Source organism: Colletes latitarsis, chromosome 4 (assembly GCF_051014445.1).
Source record: "Colletes latitarsis isolate SP2378_abdomen chromosome 4, iyColLati1, whole genome shotgun sequence".
Taxonomy (NCBI): Eukaryota; Metazoa; Arthropoda; class Insecta; order Hymenoptera; family Colletidae; genus Colletes; species Colletes latitarsis.
The window spans coordinates 40,625,065-40,641,438 of NC_135137.1; the positions used below are offsets into that span (position 1 = coordinate 40,625,065).

Sequence of the window (16,374 nt, forward strand, 5' to 3'; positions counted from 1 at the left end):
ACCAACATGGTATGGATTTGTTATTTAAAGTGCCATATAAATATGTACAATGAGTGAACATGTACACGCCGCAGAAAAACGAGAATAATTTCGCACGCGTTGATTGCGCACCGAAATAGTGAGATACGCACGCCGATCTGCAATGTGTGTAACAATTTTTTTTATTGCTGAATAATATATATATATATTCAGTGATCACATGATAGAAAATAATCTATGAACAGTTCATCCTGTATACCATAGGCAGCTGAAAGAAATTCTCCAAAGCACGCTCGGTTCAAATGATTCTGTTCATGATATGTAGAGTCCGCCATTTTTTTTAGAAGATTCCAAAACCACCCAACGAAAGATATTGATTCCCTTTTTATTTTTTATTTTTCATATCGTTGGTTTAAAAAGTTCAAATGCAAGGGAGGAAAAATCGACAATTTCCATATAACGGTGATTATTCGTGACTCGACCCAACAGAATCAGGTTAATGACGTTCCAACAATTGGAGCCTCGCGTCTACCATGTCTCTGTTGAATGGACAGAATCAATTGAACCTAGTATATCCTCAGAGGGATTATTCTCCAGCTGCCAATGATAATTTCCAATAATGACACCACGTTCGCATCGCTTCCTCTACCAGTGTTCGACATTGATATCGATTCGTGTACCTACTCGTGCGATCTCCATTTTCCTCTTCAGCTTTCCGATTAACCCTAATCCTAGCTGGACGTGACTTTGTATCGCGTACCAAGTTCGACTAAACAGTAGGGTCGGTAAACAAATTTCTGTACCAGACATTTGATGCGTTATTAAGTTATAAAATACCCTTATTACTAAGTCGTGAGATACGTAAAGTGTAATTACTATATAAATTTATTTACAGACTCTACGATTACTCCAACTTGGTTCGCGACTCGAAATCGTCGTCTATAGATTTAGGGTTGAATTTACGCGTCAAGCACCTTGTAAATGACATTTCTTTTTACTCTTATAAGCTCGTTGCGTCGCCATGTTTGTGGCCATTGCGTGGCGCAAACGGAAAGATAGTAGCTCGGCGCTTAACGCGTATTTCGAGAAAATAACGACGACGCGTTAGAAATCGACAGTCGAGTAATCGCGGCACATTAATCGAACGCTCGTACAATACTCTGAAGCGTTAAAATTAATAATGAATATAAGTCAGTTGCCAGTAACAAACGTCGATCTCGTACAAAGTAATGATACAACGACGACGACGACGATAGCGATAATAATAATAATAGTAATAAAGCAATGCATCCAAATCGCGCGTTTCAAGTTTTCCTCGAACGAAGGGGGAGAAGAAGTGAAAAATCACGCGATCCAACGTCCTCTCGGATCAAAATGAAAACGAGAAAGAAATGGCGCGACAGTTCGCGTGTTACCGATTCGTGGATACGATACAAACGATATTTACAAGTCGCACCATAGCGATTCGTGGCACGCCAGTGCATTTCCGCGCCATTTCGTTAGCAGAGATGAACAAAATTTCATTTGAATAATAAAATCTTTCGATAAAAAGTTTGATAAAAATCGGAAAAGGATAGTCCGCGAATGTTCATCGTTAACATAGTATCGGTGCAAGAGGTTTTCATATTTGCGAGATCGTCGTGATTTGGTAACAGAGGGTAAACGTTTCCGGTTCTTCACCGCGAACGAAAACATAGCTGAAATACAATGAGTCGATCGAATTTGAAGGTGGTACAATGAGACAAAGATTCAGACACATATCAAATGCATTTGCTTCGAAACAAATTGTACAGGGATTAAGCTACTGTTAAACATAATAAGTCAAAGAACCTTTCTTTCTTTTTGCGTTTGCAAGAAGAACGGAGTCGTAGCGTTTCGTTTTTTTTTCTTTTTGTTTAAATCTTTTAGGCGTGCGTCGTGTTTCGGCGAGCACATCACGATTTCGTTCGTAAACGGTACAACTTGCACTCGTGAACTCTGAAAAAGTAGACGCTATTAATAACTACTTAAATTACGATTCGCTCGTTTGTACTAGAAAACGCCTATCCGCGATCATCCGAGTCTCCAGCATCGTTCGTGTATACACACCTACCGTCCAACCCCCACGCCGAATAACATTTTTCTCTGTCATTTTTTTGTTCTGTTTCGTTTGCTTAATCCCTTGCATTCTCGTGTACATAATTTTTCGTAGTAAAGAAAAAGAAAAAAAAAAAAAAAAAAAAAAAAAATTAGAAAGCAACGTTAACAACTTCCAGCGTGACCTTTCTCCCACACGACAATGACAAAACATAGAACGAAGATACGTGAAGATGGTACTCTATTCGTTGTAATACTAATATGAGCATTATGTAGTTATAGGATCCTGTGTTTATGTTACGCGCGTGTAATATTCGTTAAAAAGGATTACAGTAAAACAAGCTTAAAACGTGGATTACACGGAGAGAAACTCCGGGTGAAAGGGTCGCAGAAGTAACTAGTTGCTTCTATGGCTAATAGGAGAAACTAGTTACATCCGAGCTACTCCGAAAGTTTGCGAAATCAGTCCTCCGTTTAATGCACGCGTCGAATAGTAAAATGATAACTAGCTATATTTCGTATATAAAAAAATTATACAATCCGTAAACTCGTTTAATTTTGCGTTAGCTGCCGACGGAATTCAATTTTATCTTTCCCCCTCCCATTTTCTGTCTTCTACCCGCGTTAATTGTTTTTAAGTCGATAATACTCAGTTCTTTCGCGATGTACGTATTTTTTTTTTCCTTTTTTTTTTTGTTTGCATTATCGATGCCAAATGTTTGGCGAAATGCAACGATTGAATTTGAACTCGATGAAAAGAGGGCGTGTATACGGATGTACGTACGCGTGTGTTCGTGTGTGTATGTGTGTGCACAGAGATTTCGTTACTGTAAACTAAATACGACACTCCATTCGGTATATTTACGAAGTATCTTGAGCTTAATTTATATTCGTACGAATCCTGTTATCATCGAGTTACGAGAAACACTATCGAGAAAAAACATGGGCCTACAAATGATACAAGTGCGTCGCTCGGTTTTCGAAAATCGCGCGCATCGCAACGATTCGATTTGCCTTGCGTTTCCAAGGCATCGTTCCGCACGCTAGTTAGTATTGTAAAATCAGTCCAGCGCGTTATCTGCATAGAATTTATCGTTAAACTTTCGCACTTCTACTCACGAGAACGTAACCGATCCATTTATCGCGTGACTTTATTTACATTTAATAAAGGACCCTGCAAATTATCAGTCAAACGAATTCTTGTTATGTTTTCTTTGTTTGCTTGCTTGTTTTCTGAATACATGGAGAACCATACACAAGATTAACGAAACTCGTCGATCGTGCGTGTCGAATTAGTTAACAGCATAAACCATGGCAAGAAACGATATACGGACTTCCGGGTAAGAAGAGAAACACTCCCTACAGCAAAAGTCTTCGATCGATCTTCGCAAATAGATAGAAATATTTCTATACATGCTGTATTAAAACTTCTATTTACATTTTGAATATATTCTAAACTATAAGACTAACATATTTCGAAAGTATATAACTGACCATGGTTTATACCAAAATACTTGAAATATAAAAATACAAGAATTGCAGCACTTTCATTTGTAACATTTGGGAGCAAAAAAAACAACGTTTGAGGATGGTATCCTCGAGCATGGCGGCGATCCTCGTTTATTTCGCGCTTCGGCTGTATTACTCAAACGTGTTTTTTACGCATCCAAAATACTTGGGTGATAATTTAATTATACGAAGTGGGGTTAGGAATTTTCCGATGTTTCGACACTCGATGGTAGATATGAACATTTACATTAAAATGTCGCGTTATGAGAACGATTTACATTGTCTGAAATTCATTATACTTTGTCCTTAAATAATTAGATGTGCATTCGCGATACTTTCTCTCAAAAGTATCGCTTAGATCCTTTGGATTTCTTTAATTAACATAACGAGCCTGGTGACAAATGGTGAAGACATAAATAAAAATTATTTATAAAATAACACACGTTGTTAATTACTTGTGGATATCAATTATAGTTTATCAGGAACGTTCACCCGATTCTAAACGAAACAAACAGACCACACTCAGATCACCTCCAATTACTGTGTATTTTCAGCAGCTTTTATCGTCAATCATATATATAATATATATATGTATATTTTGTTTATTTTATACATACGATTATCTTTTAATTTCGAATTAAATGCAATTAGCAGTAAGAAATCGAACGAGGTTCTTCGACGTTTATATACTTTTTAATATCCTTCCTCTTTTTTTTTTTTTTTAATTTTCAGTTTTCTTTAAAAAACGCGTATGCCTCCTGGACTTATTTTTAATATGTTTGACGTTATAATGGCAACAGAAAACAAACCGGCGATTTAAAAACTCTCAAGTTCAAGTCATAAATAAATGTTCAAACGGACGAATCCACTTGCCATGAACAGACTCAAAATTTAATTTAACTTTCGAACATATGTTGCTCCTACCATCTCATTCATCGATACGGCTTATAATGATACCCTAATATTTCAACAAGTTAAAGCTAAGATATTAACAAACAGCGCATGTTTATATTATATGCACGATTTCGCCCGTGCATTAGTGTATGCCGTACGTGAATACGTGTGTGCAATCGCACGCGCATATGTGCGTGTACAAGGTGTAAACGCTAACAAAGAGTCACTCGTGCGTCGCATATACGACGTGTCAAGAAGTGTTATGGTTTAAATTTAACCAAAGGTATGTTTTTCGACTGCAAGCACTTATCACACACCCATTCCGCGTAAACTTCTGCCGTTAGTAACTGATAAGCGGTTTCCGATAATCCTGTGCATCCCCTGTAATAAATTTTGGTAATGCCATAGTAATCACGCAACATGTACGCGAACGAGATGCCGACGGAATTCGTAAGTTTCAGCTTACCTGTGAAACCAAAAATTACAACCAGATTCACAAAGAATCGCTTGGTCGTTATCGTGCACTTCTTTGTGACACACTCCGCACGGATAAATGGGCGGAGCGTTAGGATTTTGTGGATTAAATACCATTGGTTGATCCGGGGGATATATCTATAACGACGTTAGAACGATGTCAATTTGTTTGTTAAGGTTCGGCATCGTACGTACGTACTATAAATACGACAACAAATCTACCTTTCCCGCAGAAACTGGCATTGGTTTTGGTCCCATTCCCGGTGGACCTTGAAAACCATGAGGTGGCATGGAACCCCCCAGATTGATGGGATGACCCATGGGAGGGCCACCGCCCATATTGCTGGACATTGAACCCATAGGACCACCCATGTGGGTCATTTGATTATGATGATTGATACTCATATTAGACATATTGTTCATCGGCGGTCCGCCCATGTTCATATTACTTATCTGATTTGGACCACTCATATTCATATTATTCGATACCATGGAACTCATAGTAGTCATAGGTCCGTTCATGGGCCTACCTAAGTTATTTAAATTATTCCCCATGTGATTCGGATGTGGTTGAGATCCATTGTGTCCCAATGGGCTGTTTACACTGTTCATAGACGGTCCGTTTAATGGACTATTAGGTGGTATGTGGCTATTAATATTATTCATATTCATTGGTCCATTAGGCATATGATTGGAACCTCCCATTGTATTCATAGGAGATCCCAATGGTCCACCCATAGGGCTTCCCATACTATGCCCCATGTTATTCATGGGACTGCCCATGGGACCACTGTTCATGTTATTCATTGGACTGCCCATTGGTGGACCGCTAAGTTGAGAATTACCCATGTGACTCATGTTCATATGATTGTTCATAGTATTCATCGGGCCGGGCGGCATATTCGGGCCCATATTATTCATGGGACTCATGCCGCCTATCGGCGCGTGATTCATAGGGGACATTGCTCCCATGTGATTCATGTGATTCGTCATGGGAGAGTTCCCCATTGGACTCATACTACCCATGTTGTGGGGCATCATGGGACTCATTCCACCTATAGAAGTTAATGGACTCATGCCTCTCATGGGTGGTCCAGCCATATGATGAGGGTGGTGTGGATGCATGTGAGGTGGTCCACCGTGCATCATCGGGCTTTGCGTAGTTTGCGGCGGCGTATCGTCAAAAGGGTTACTCGCCACGATCGTATCTCCATATCCCGTTAAAGGCGGCGGTAGTAGATCCTGGAAATACATTTTTTATAAATAACATATAGAACGGAATTTAACAAATTTCATTCGGAGTTAATTCTAATTACCTGCACTGTTGGAGGTTGCTGTGGTGGTGGCTGAGCAACATTTGCATTTGTACGTCTTTTCTTTTTAGGATTGGCACCGGCAGGTGGTGGTGGTGGAGGATGGGGGTGAGCAGATGATTCAGGATGTGGGGCACTAGGTCCCATATTCACACCCATACCCATACCCCCCAAAGGCATCCTTGCAAAGGGTGGCATGCCTGCAATATTGTGGCTCATCTCCTTCGTTCTCTTCCTTTATTTTAACATGCCGTATCAGCACCACAATGGATTTAGGTGACAAGTGTCTATTGCTGCTCCACTGTTGTTTACAAACAAAGAAACATTTTCTCTGCATATTCGCAAAACGTTTGTAATACGTTTAATATGCATTAACAAGCTATATATACACTCGGCAGAGGAACAGGGTTTACTAATACCAACAAGGTGTGAAATAGATACTTGAACAGTACGAGAGATACATATCATTTGTGCATTCCATTATTATTATTATTATTTCTGGGGATGTATTTATAATCTTACATTTGTAATTGTATACGCGATTGGAAGTTGCTATATTTGTGTATGTAAATATAAATAAGGGATATTTCAGTGTGTTCTTACGAAATAACGATCGTTCGTGTGAAAGTGATACATAATTCTGAACAACAGAACGTCCGATGCGATAAAGGTAACGCAAAAAAAATAGGTAACCCCTTGAAAAGAGAGCAAAATAAAATCCGCCGATGCCAGTTTCTCAGACCAACCTAACCTACACATTTTTCCAAACCATCTACCTATGCTCGTCGGTAGATAATACGGGGTGTACGGTCGAAAAGAAGCGTAATATTAAGAGATAAAAACGATTCGTCTGCTTACCAGCGCATTATAGTTGGCAAGATATCGATGCATACATGGCTTTCCCGTTTTTTCGGCAGGGACCAACACCATTGAATTATGTCGTGCGCCTAGCTAGCTTTAACGGCTGGATCCACGCGATTCCTCGTTTCTCGCGCTTCCACTTTACCAGTCACATATTTTATCGCGGCACGAACGTATTTCACATTCAAGAACGCGCGAAAAGCACACGGTAAACACTGGCGAGATGTCAAAAGTATACGTATCAAGGAAACGCACGCCAGTCTTTCAGGTCGCCATTGTCGCGTTACGCGTGTCCCTGTAGTTGTATTGTTCGCGTTAGGGAATTGCACGGTGCATCGTGCAGATGACGCTACCGTCTGCATTCCTAAAACCTCCGAACGACCGACACGTTAGGGCAGCTTTGTAATATAGCTACGGTCGCTTGCATTCTTCCCAAAGGCATTTTATTGGTTATCGATATCGCGGTTTATGAATCACGTTCACGTAATAATAAAATTTCGATAAAGTTTTTTTTAAAACGTTTCAATCTTGGTCACATAGAGGTTGCTTTATTCTATGCCGCAAGTGCAACTGTATTTTCAACGAAACCACTAAAAATAATTACGTACGTACGATTACACGTACAAAATTTTGTCGCGTACGTACGCGTGCACGAAAAGAGTTGTCCGCATGGTTAATTACAATGGGGAACATTTTCAATTGGCGGCGCGAGTTAGGCAACAGAAGTTCACCTAAGATAGAGCAGTTTAGTTTAGAACATACGTTACTTAGACGGGACTATTACGTGCGACTGAAATTCTCTCTCGTTCTCTGTCTTCCTTTTGGCAGTTCTGCGTGTTATATCTTCCATTCGCATTAGGATCCAGGAGTTGTCTCTGTAACCTCAGAGTAGGGTCTGTACACGTCACTTTAATTATTTGAGTTACATTAGCAAGTTAGTACGGTTTAACAACTGGAAAATGGGTTTCGCGCAATATCTACTGCGGACAGTTGCTTCGTAGCTACTTGTAATACAGTTCGCAAACCTATGATTAAGTTGTCTTATCTTCGCAGAGTTTTCGTTCGATAGTGATTCCCGAGGACAAGAGTACGTCGTCGACGAACGTCTATGTAATAACATTTTTTCAATGGAAACACCTTCATAACGAAAGGTTAAAAAATTATCTCTGCTAACATTTTAAGAGAATATCTGCAGCTTTGCCGATTCCATTAATCGTCCGACCATTTAAAATTTATTTCTGTCGAGAGCAGTTTCCCAAAATGGCGGGCATAGTCCTTAAGGAGCGAGACTGCGAAGTACAATTTTATAATTTTATAATTAATTGTATATTGCACGAGAAAACTTTTATATTATGTTTTTGGTGCTCTCTAAATAATGAATTTATTTATTTTACTGTAGATGTTCAAAATGGTGCCTACCGAGTCGTCTTGAAACAAATACATACATCAAAAATGCAAGAGTTCTTTTATTACGAGCCTTCGTTTTCAAAAGAATTGGCTTTGAAAACGCCCGGAGCGTGTGCACCCGATCGATTAACAAACTTTTAAGCCTCCAACTTTTAATTACAACAACGTTTCGGACATATTTGCTAGGAAAACAGTGTACTGGTTATAAATTATTACTTCCATATATTACGTTTCAGAGTTAAGCAGTGATTTATTACTCCATAATTAATTTTGTAAATGATTACGAGAAGCAATTATGATAATTATAATCGCCAATCGAGCAATCGTGTTGAAATAAAAATATATGTGTGTTCTGTAATTATATCTTTGTTTAATAAATTGATATACATATCGTTAACTCCTTGACACGATCCTAATAAAAAATGCAATCATTTTGCGATTAATGTTCACCGAGCTTCGATTAGGAGGATTTATTAATCGTGTCCACCGATTACTGAACAACCATAACAATTAATCACCGGTTACACGGTAATCATAATCGTTGATTATTAACGAGGTTACGTTTTATCTAACACTGGTACACACAAGCATGATAGACATCCGTAATTAGGTCCATTGAATCAAGTCTTATCGTTCGTTAAGTACGCGTCTATTTAACCCAGACCTAACCGAGACCAGGCCATTGAAATTTATCAGTCCCAAGACAGAAGGGACATTAATAGTCGCATTAGCAACTAGCCCGGGCGTTCCTAAAGTTTGGGCGTTAAGGTAGTTTAATGTAACATCATAATCGGGGTACCGTTCTGTCCGTTCGGCTCAAACTTGGAAGAAACAGAGACCAGGGAGCAAAGAAAATTTACGATTACCCGAGTACGTATCTCGAAATAAACGTGGAGTCTGAAAGTATCGAAAGTATGGTCCCCGTGACCTGGTCGTGAGAAAACGACGGTACGAACGAGAAAAAGGGAAGACGATCGCGAAGGAAACAGGAGCGCAACACGCAGGAGGAGGACGAAGGACAAAGGACTGGAATTCCGTCGCGTCGACGAGATGTGGCAATCGAAGAACAATGCAAATGCGTTCCACAAACGCTGGTATTTCCCAAACAAACACGACACGTCAACCAATCTGCCGCGGAAACGTGATCCGCATAAGGACGAGCGATTTGCGCGAATTATAAAAATACAGAGTCATCGATGACTATTTTATAAGAACCGATGGGGGTTGGTCAATCGATAAATAACGTTCAATTTTTGCAGTAGATAACGAATATTCGATGGAAAACACTATTCCTAATGGATAGTGTTACTTCAATCTGTAGTTAACTTGAACGGACCTTTGGAAATTATCGTACGATCGACCGTGAAGCAACGGCTACAAGGAAAATTATTATTAGAAGCACTAACACATCGCATTTGTAAGATATGCAGGTCGTTGCTCGTCCCATATGCAGAAAAATTGATAGAAAGCTTGCTGAGACGCTGCCAAGCCATAAATCGTTAATGGAGGTGACTGGACCCATTATCGAATAAGTGCATAATAACTTTACAAATGTACAAAGTGTTTCATAGTACGTATTTTCTGGGTTTTAGCTACTTCTGTGCTCGAAATGGCCACCTTATAAGTATAAAGGATAAGAGGACACAGTCGAGTGGACCCGCTGGAACGAAATATTAAAAATGTCCCGCAACCGCAGAGAGCTAAAGCGGTAGATTAATTTTCTAAGGAACATGGCGGCCACGCTGTTGTGCGACAGACTGTACGATTCAACTTCAACAGTCATGGAGCGAGTTTTCCTCGGGTCGAGTGGCTACGTGCGTCGCGTTGCGTGTCGCAGGCCCGATGAACACCGCTAGAGAGAAACCATCCTTGACCCGGTGTGCTCGAGCATTAGTCGGGAACTGATCGCGTGTCCCTGCGTCGTAGAAAATTTACATTACACGTTTCCCGCGAACGGAGAAACTAATCGAGCCGTTTCAAGATCGGGAGATCTGGGTCTCGGGCTGTTGAGCAACGGTTTTCAAATTTAGATACGAGAAATTCATTTTGGCCCGATCGCCAACACAGTCGAATCGTTCGAGCACACCGACGCCATATTGGAAGGGAACAAGCAGAGGATGTATTTATTTATTTAGTTTTATCCGTGGTGTGCAAAAGATATACATTATTTTGATTATATCGAATACTTTCGGTTCTCCGCGTCGCACGGGGTAAACGTAGATCGATCGACAGAGCACATCGAATTCAGGAATCACCATCAACTGCGTATTTAGGTGACACGATTTTCATCCATCGCCTCGGATGTTCCGCAATAAAACGGGGACACGATCGAACGAAATTACACTGGCGGTTGTTGAAACTGACAGGAACAAGGCGAGCTGGAACGATTTTTACGCGTTATCGCTCCGCGCGAGTGTTCATCGGTTGCATTCTATCCGACCCCGAAAGCGCGGCAAAAACGCAGTTTTCGAGCGATTCCGATCGATCCCCGGCGTCGAAAGCCGCGCGAGAAATCGAACCCCGGTTGCGCAACCAATGCAACCAGTTGAATTCGTCGCTCCAACGTTTCGAGCCACGCGATCTTACGCCATTTACGATTAAGGCACGTTTGCATCGTTACGACACTCTGATCGCGGAAGAATCGAACCGCCCATGGGGAAAACAATCGTAATTTTAAAGAGTAAAAGATTCGGTATATTCGTAGATCTATTTTAGTATAACTTGCGATCGATTTTCGAAGGGCTTGAAAACCCGATCGCGAGTCGAGGTCCACTCGTTGTCGATGCTTACGGGGAAGGATCTAATTTATGGCATCTTTGCAAGATCGTTCCATCTCTGTCGATAAAACGTTAGCCTCGGGACCACGGAAGCCCTCATTCTTCGCGATGATTCTCGTTTCTCCGCGAGCGTTTCAAGTGTTATTCAACCGGTGGAAAACATCTTTCACGCACGAACGGTCACGTTCCGCGTTCGAATCGTTTCTGCGGCTGTTCCCGGGGCCAACGGTACCGCTAGAATCTCGCGGTGTAAACGTACCCTTAGGCCGTCGTCAGCTTCTTATCGCGCCTTATCCTCGAGGTGAACGGCCGAGCGGATCGTTTCCAGGAAACCGGCGCTACTCCGTGTCCATTCAACAACGGAGAATCCGCCTTTTCCTACTTTCTCTCGTGTAAGCGCGAGCGTTCGACGAAGCGTAACGCGTTCTCGTGAACTTTCACCTTGGGATTTCCAGTTTGGCCGGGCTGGTAATCACGTCGAAAACGTTGAATCGGTGCAACCTAGCCAAGAGAGCTCCGAATCCTACGGCAGCCGGTATTCTTCTTCGCTTAATTTCATTAGCTCCCGGCTCCGCTCCGACCCGTTGAACGCGTTAACGACCGAAGACGTATATATTGTTAAAGTTTTTGCGCGCCGACGTCCGAACGACCTAAATTTTCAATTCCCGGCAACAACCTCCCCCGGGAGTTTTATTGGCCAGGAAGTTGCCGCGTCGCTGGTCGGTGCAATTTTTTCCCCCCCACTTTTCTGCCCATTATTATGTAATTAGTATTTTGGGAATCGCGGGGGAGGACCGTTTGATCGAATCTTGAACGACACGTAGGACGAAGCTGATTCACGCGTATCCGCTCGAAACGAGATTAATATCAACGCGTTAACGCATCGTCTCGACGCTTGCTCAAACTAAAGGCAACGTGAAAGGAATTAATTCCGAAAGCCTTTATTTTGGAGCAATCTGTAACCCTGGAACATCATTAGACAATCGTCCCTTTGTCTTCGGTGTGATCTTGAAAATTTTAATGCGAATACTGCTCCGTATGACCAATTATTACCTTTACACGAATTAAACTTAACTGGCAATTTCATTCGTAACGACAGTCGCGAAGAAAACGACGTCGCGACGTTCCCGTCCATAATTAAAAGCCGGCGAAACGAGAAAAAGCGACGGAACAGCGGCGCGCACAAAGTTGCTGCAATTTCATTGACATTAACGTAATTAAGGGATCGTCGTCCGTTAGTTGAATTTTTCGAGAGAGTCCCGTTCCCACGAAAAAAGGACTGGAAACACGACTGATCCTTTTCCGCCTCGAAATTCAAGCGGCTTAACTTCTTCGGTTCTACCCCCGGGGGCGGATTTGTTTGACGATTAAGGGCGCGTTTTGCACGCGACGATTTCGAAAACCGTGTTCTTGGGAATCCGGGGCGAATTTCGGTCCGCTTTCGACCGCGGGTGACAAAACATTCCGTGGCACAGTGCGAGCCGTTCCAAATCGCTGGACCGGTTTCCCATTGTCGGGAGAAAGAAGGATCGATCCTCGCAGGATTTGCGAGACGTATTGGATCAGACGTTTTAATCAGCGCTCGCGATCAAATTTCGACCAATTTCGCTCGCCGAACAGGGATTAAAAATTTTCGATTCGCTCGCAAACTAGCCTTGCTCGATGTCGGTTTACGAAACTCGTTAATTCGTTAAACGTTCGAGCTGCAAAAATACAGGAAAAGACAACGGGCGGAAAATGTTATTTTTGTTTAAAATGGCTCGATGGAATGCACTTGAAAGGTGGGTATTTTTTAAATGAAACTAAAATGATTAAAATAAATCTCCAAGTTTCTACCACTGTCGAAATTTGAGACATCTGTTCGGTACAAATATAAGAAGTATAAGAAGCTGTAACTCTCAGGATTGTTAATATTTCTGGAGCAAATCTCAAAGTGAAACGGTTCAGCTACGACTAAAACTAAAAGGAGAAGTAAAAATGGGAGTCTAGATAGCAATACCTCTAAAATAGCAGTAGACGGTGCCAAGAATCAGTCTTTCTTAGCCCCGGTGATCCCTAGCGACTCATTTTCCCATGCGTCATCCGCGCCAGATTCCCTCCTTTTAACCAGCGTCGGATTTTTCTTCGTTTCCGTGATGGTGTTCGTTGTCCCCCTTTCGGGACGCATTTCCGTTACGTCTTATCGGCGTAGGCGTACGAGAGTCGAAAGAGTAAAGGACTCATTAAGGTTTTAAACGGTCTCGCCGCGAAACGGGCAGATAAACCTCACCGCGAGGTGAAATCAACCGTCGTGGAATCGCGCGACGTGACCAAGAGGACAATGAGCCATATCAATCCTTTATTTCTTTCCCCACTCCCTGGCTACCAACGGTAGACGAATTCGTTCCGTTCGAACGATCGAATCGCCTCGAAAACGATCGGCTATTCAAACGGCTCTCGACAACGAATCGCTGGAAAAGGGGAAAAAAAGTAGAAAGGAACGAGGCCAATGACAGAGAGTTGTAGTTCGGGATGAAAAAGGAAAAGGAGGAAAATAAAAAATAGAGGAGTAAAAATAGCGGGGGCGTGGGGACGATCGGTCAACGCATCGACGAGGAATTCCCTTGACGCCGCAAAAGCTTCGAGCTGCCGGCACGAAAGTAGATCGACGAATCCCAGCCCTTGTAATCTTTATCGATACAAGGCACGATTTTTCCATCGGTCGTTTCGTTTCGTTTCGGGGCGCAGAGTCGGACTTTCGTCCCTCCCCCTCCACCCTTCATCGTCTCTCTCTCTCTCTCTCTCTACGCGAACAGTTTAATCGTATTTCACGGCAGATCACCTTGCCACCCTTTTTGCTATTTTGTTTCGTTTCACAGCAATTCCGGGAGACTGGCACCGTCGCGAACAGGCACACACGTGAGCCGAGGACACGCCGGAATCGTCAGCCGTCGACCGCCCATTAAATCCGCGGCCTGATCGAAATTCCGCTTCCGCCCCCCGCTGTCGCTCGCGGTTTATTCCGTCGATTTCGAGGGGAAAACCAACCTGGAGGAACCCGCCAAGAGACGACGGATCACGCGACGGAGAAACGTCGTTCTTCTTCGCGTCGTATCGCTTTCGTTATCCGCCCCTTTCTCGTAAACAACCTTGTTTTCCCTCCACGAAGAATAAATATCGCCTCGACCGCGCCTGAGCCCAGGAATGCAACGTATCGCGGTCATCCGGAAAAGATAAATAATTCCACAGACGAGTTAAGGGTGTATTTAACTTTGGAAGTTTTTTGCGAAGGAACCGTAACGCGTTTTGCAGTGAAATTTTCAGGATTTGTTTGCACGCGTTCGAGTGATATTCTGAAATTTTTGGGGTCGAAGGAAGTCAAAATTGGTGGCACAGGATCCCTTGAAACGTGGTTACTCGCTTCGCTGAAAGTCCAAGCGTTGGGAGCAGTTGTTAGACCGCTTGGTAAAACAGAAGTGTGTTTCCAAGAATGCAAAAAGAAACAAAATCGGTGAACGTACGTGTGCTAATAGCGAGCCGTGCCATTATTTCGGTTACTGTTTCGCGGCGGGAAAGAGAGAAAATTCCCGAATTGAAGAGAATGTGGCACAACGAGCGAGTAGAATGTGCCGTCGTGTAATTTTGCCTTAGAAAGTCTGACTATGACGTCTGACCCAACACGACTCGCACGGAAGTTCTTTCTTTCCACGCTGCAATCTACCTGTACGCTGTACTTATACGTAGAGCTTATACATAATAAATAACAATAATTAATTGTTGTATTCTGCGTCGAAGTGAAGTTTCTTGCGACACGTATCGACCAACGTTCGAAACTTGGGCGAACTTACATGTTCTAAAATTAATCGCAGGAGTACCTTTTAATCACCTAACTGTTAGTTTAACGAGACAGTATCGGATCCAGCTAAAAACTGTGTACCCACGAGCACCTGTGTACATAACTTTCTCATATAAAATAAATTGTAAGCAGCTAATGTTTCACCTCGTAACACTTTAGCTATAAGAATCGATTTAATACGAGTAACAAAGAGGAATTTTGTGTTACATTTCAAGATGTTAACCTGTGTTTTAATATAACACCCTATCAATTTCACGTCTGTCTTGGTTTAGTTCCGGTGAATGGATTATCGATCCTTCCTGTCAGTTCTTGTCACGAAAAGTCCAAGGGTGGAAGATGGCTGATCTCGGGGGCCAAACATTTTCAAACATTTCAGATAGTAAACGCAGGTAATTCTTAGATCGTAGTGATTTTACAATTTTGAGAGGACTTTTGCCTTCTCGAGTTATTCGTAGAACAAATTTGTTTATAAGAAACTGCTATAGTGTTTATGGGTCCAAAGAGCTCCTTTAAAATTCCGCAAAAATGCTCTAAGAAGGTGCATCGGTGCAGCGACCCGTTTTCCCTCGTGTCGGTTTTATTCTCGCCGGTAGCAATCGTTCGGACACAACGCGATAGATAAGGCTCATCGATCGAGCGGCGCTCGCCGAAACGCGTCATTAGCCGCCGTCTTGATCGTTCTCGATCGTCCTATAAAACTCATCCGTTTTGCTAGACAACCATTTGTTTCGTGCGTAAATTCGATCACCTCCTAGTAACAAAGCAGTCTTAAAAAATCTAAACTAGCAAGATGACCCGTGGATCCCAATCGTGAATAGGAAATAGAAAACGTTATATTAATCGAGTCTCCTTTATCGGGACTTTATTTTTCCAATCGACGAGTACCGTGAGCACTCGAGGAACCCGTCGCTCAAAATGGAAGAGTCGTTCCTCTTGTAGGGCAACGGTTGTCGATTGCCGGAAATGTCGGAAAGGAGGTTAAACGGTCGCCAAGAAAGCGTCCAGGACGCGGACTAAAGCGGGCGAGAAGAATCGGGCAGGTCGTTGTACAACGAAAGTGCAACGGCGCGAATGAAATTTCGCGGCTGAGCGAAGGGGAGTAAAAGTGCAACCTGTACGGCGCACACGCACGCACGTCCTCCGGTTCCCCCTACCTTCCTGGCGAGCATAGAGAGGCGTCTGGAGACGGAGAACCGACGGTATATATCATCACGTCGTCGTCGTCGTCCGCCACACACACTTTCGTATT

General features: G+C 42.5%; 1 protein-coding gene across 1 annotated transcript; it reads right to left on the reverse strand.

The window, feature by feature from the left end:
- Window positions 1-140: 140 nt before the first annotated feature.
- On the reverse strand, window positions 141-7,787 carry Pygo (pygopus family PHD finger). The gene is made up of 5 exons (XM_076763317.1): window positions 7,104-7,787; window positions 6,249-6,546; window positions 5,155-6,174; window positions 4,925-5,070; window positions 141-4,839 (listed from the first exon to the last, which is right to left on the reverse strand). The coding sequence occupies exons 2-5, from the start codon at window positions 6,462-6,464 to the stop codon at window positions 4,719-4,721; spliced, it is 1,503 nt and encodes a 500-aa protein (XP_076619432.1). The 5' UTR covers window positions 6,465-6,546; window positions 7,104-7,787; the 3' UTR covers window positions 141-4,718.
- Window positions 7,788-16,374: the final 8,587 nt, after the last annotated feature.

Excerpts from the sequence above, each read along its gene's own strand:
- Pygo (XM_076763317.1), bottom strand. The coding sequence starts at position 6,464 with ATGAGCCACAATATTGCAGGCATGCCACCCTTTGCAAGGATGCCTTTG. Across the intron at positions 6,175-6,248 it reads AGCAACCTCCAACAGTGCAG|GATCTACTACCGCCGCCTTT; the intron begins GTAATTAGAATT and ends ATGTATTTCCAG. Across the intron at positions 4,840-4,924 it reads TGTAATTTTTGGTTTCACAG|GGGATGCACAGGATTATCGG; the intron begins GTAAGCTGAAAC and ends AATTTATTACAG.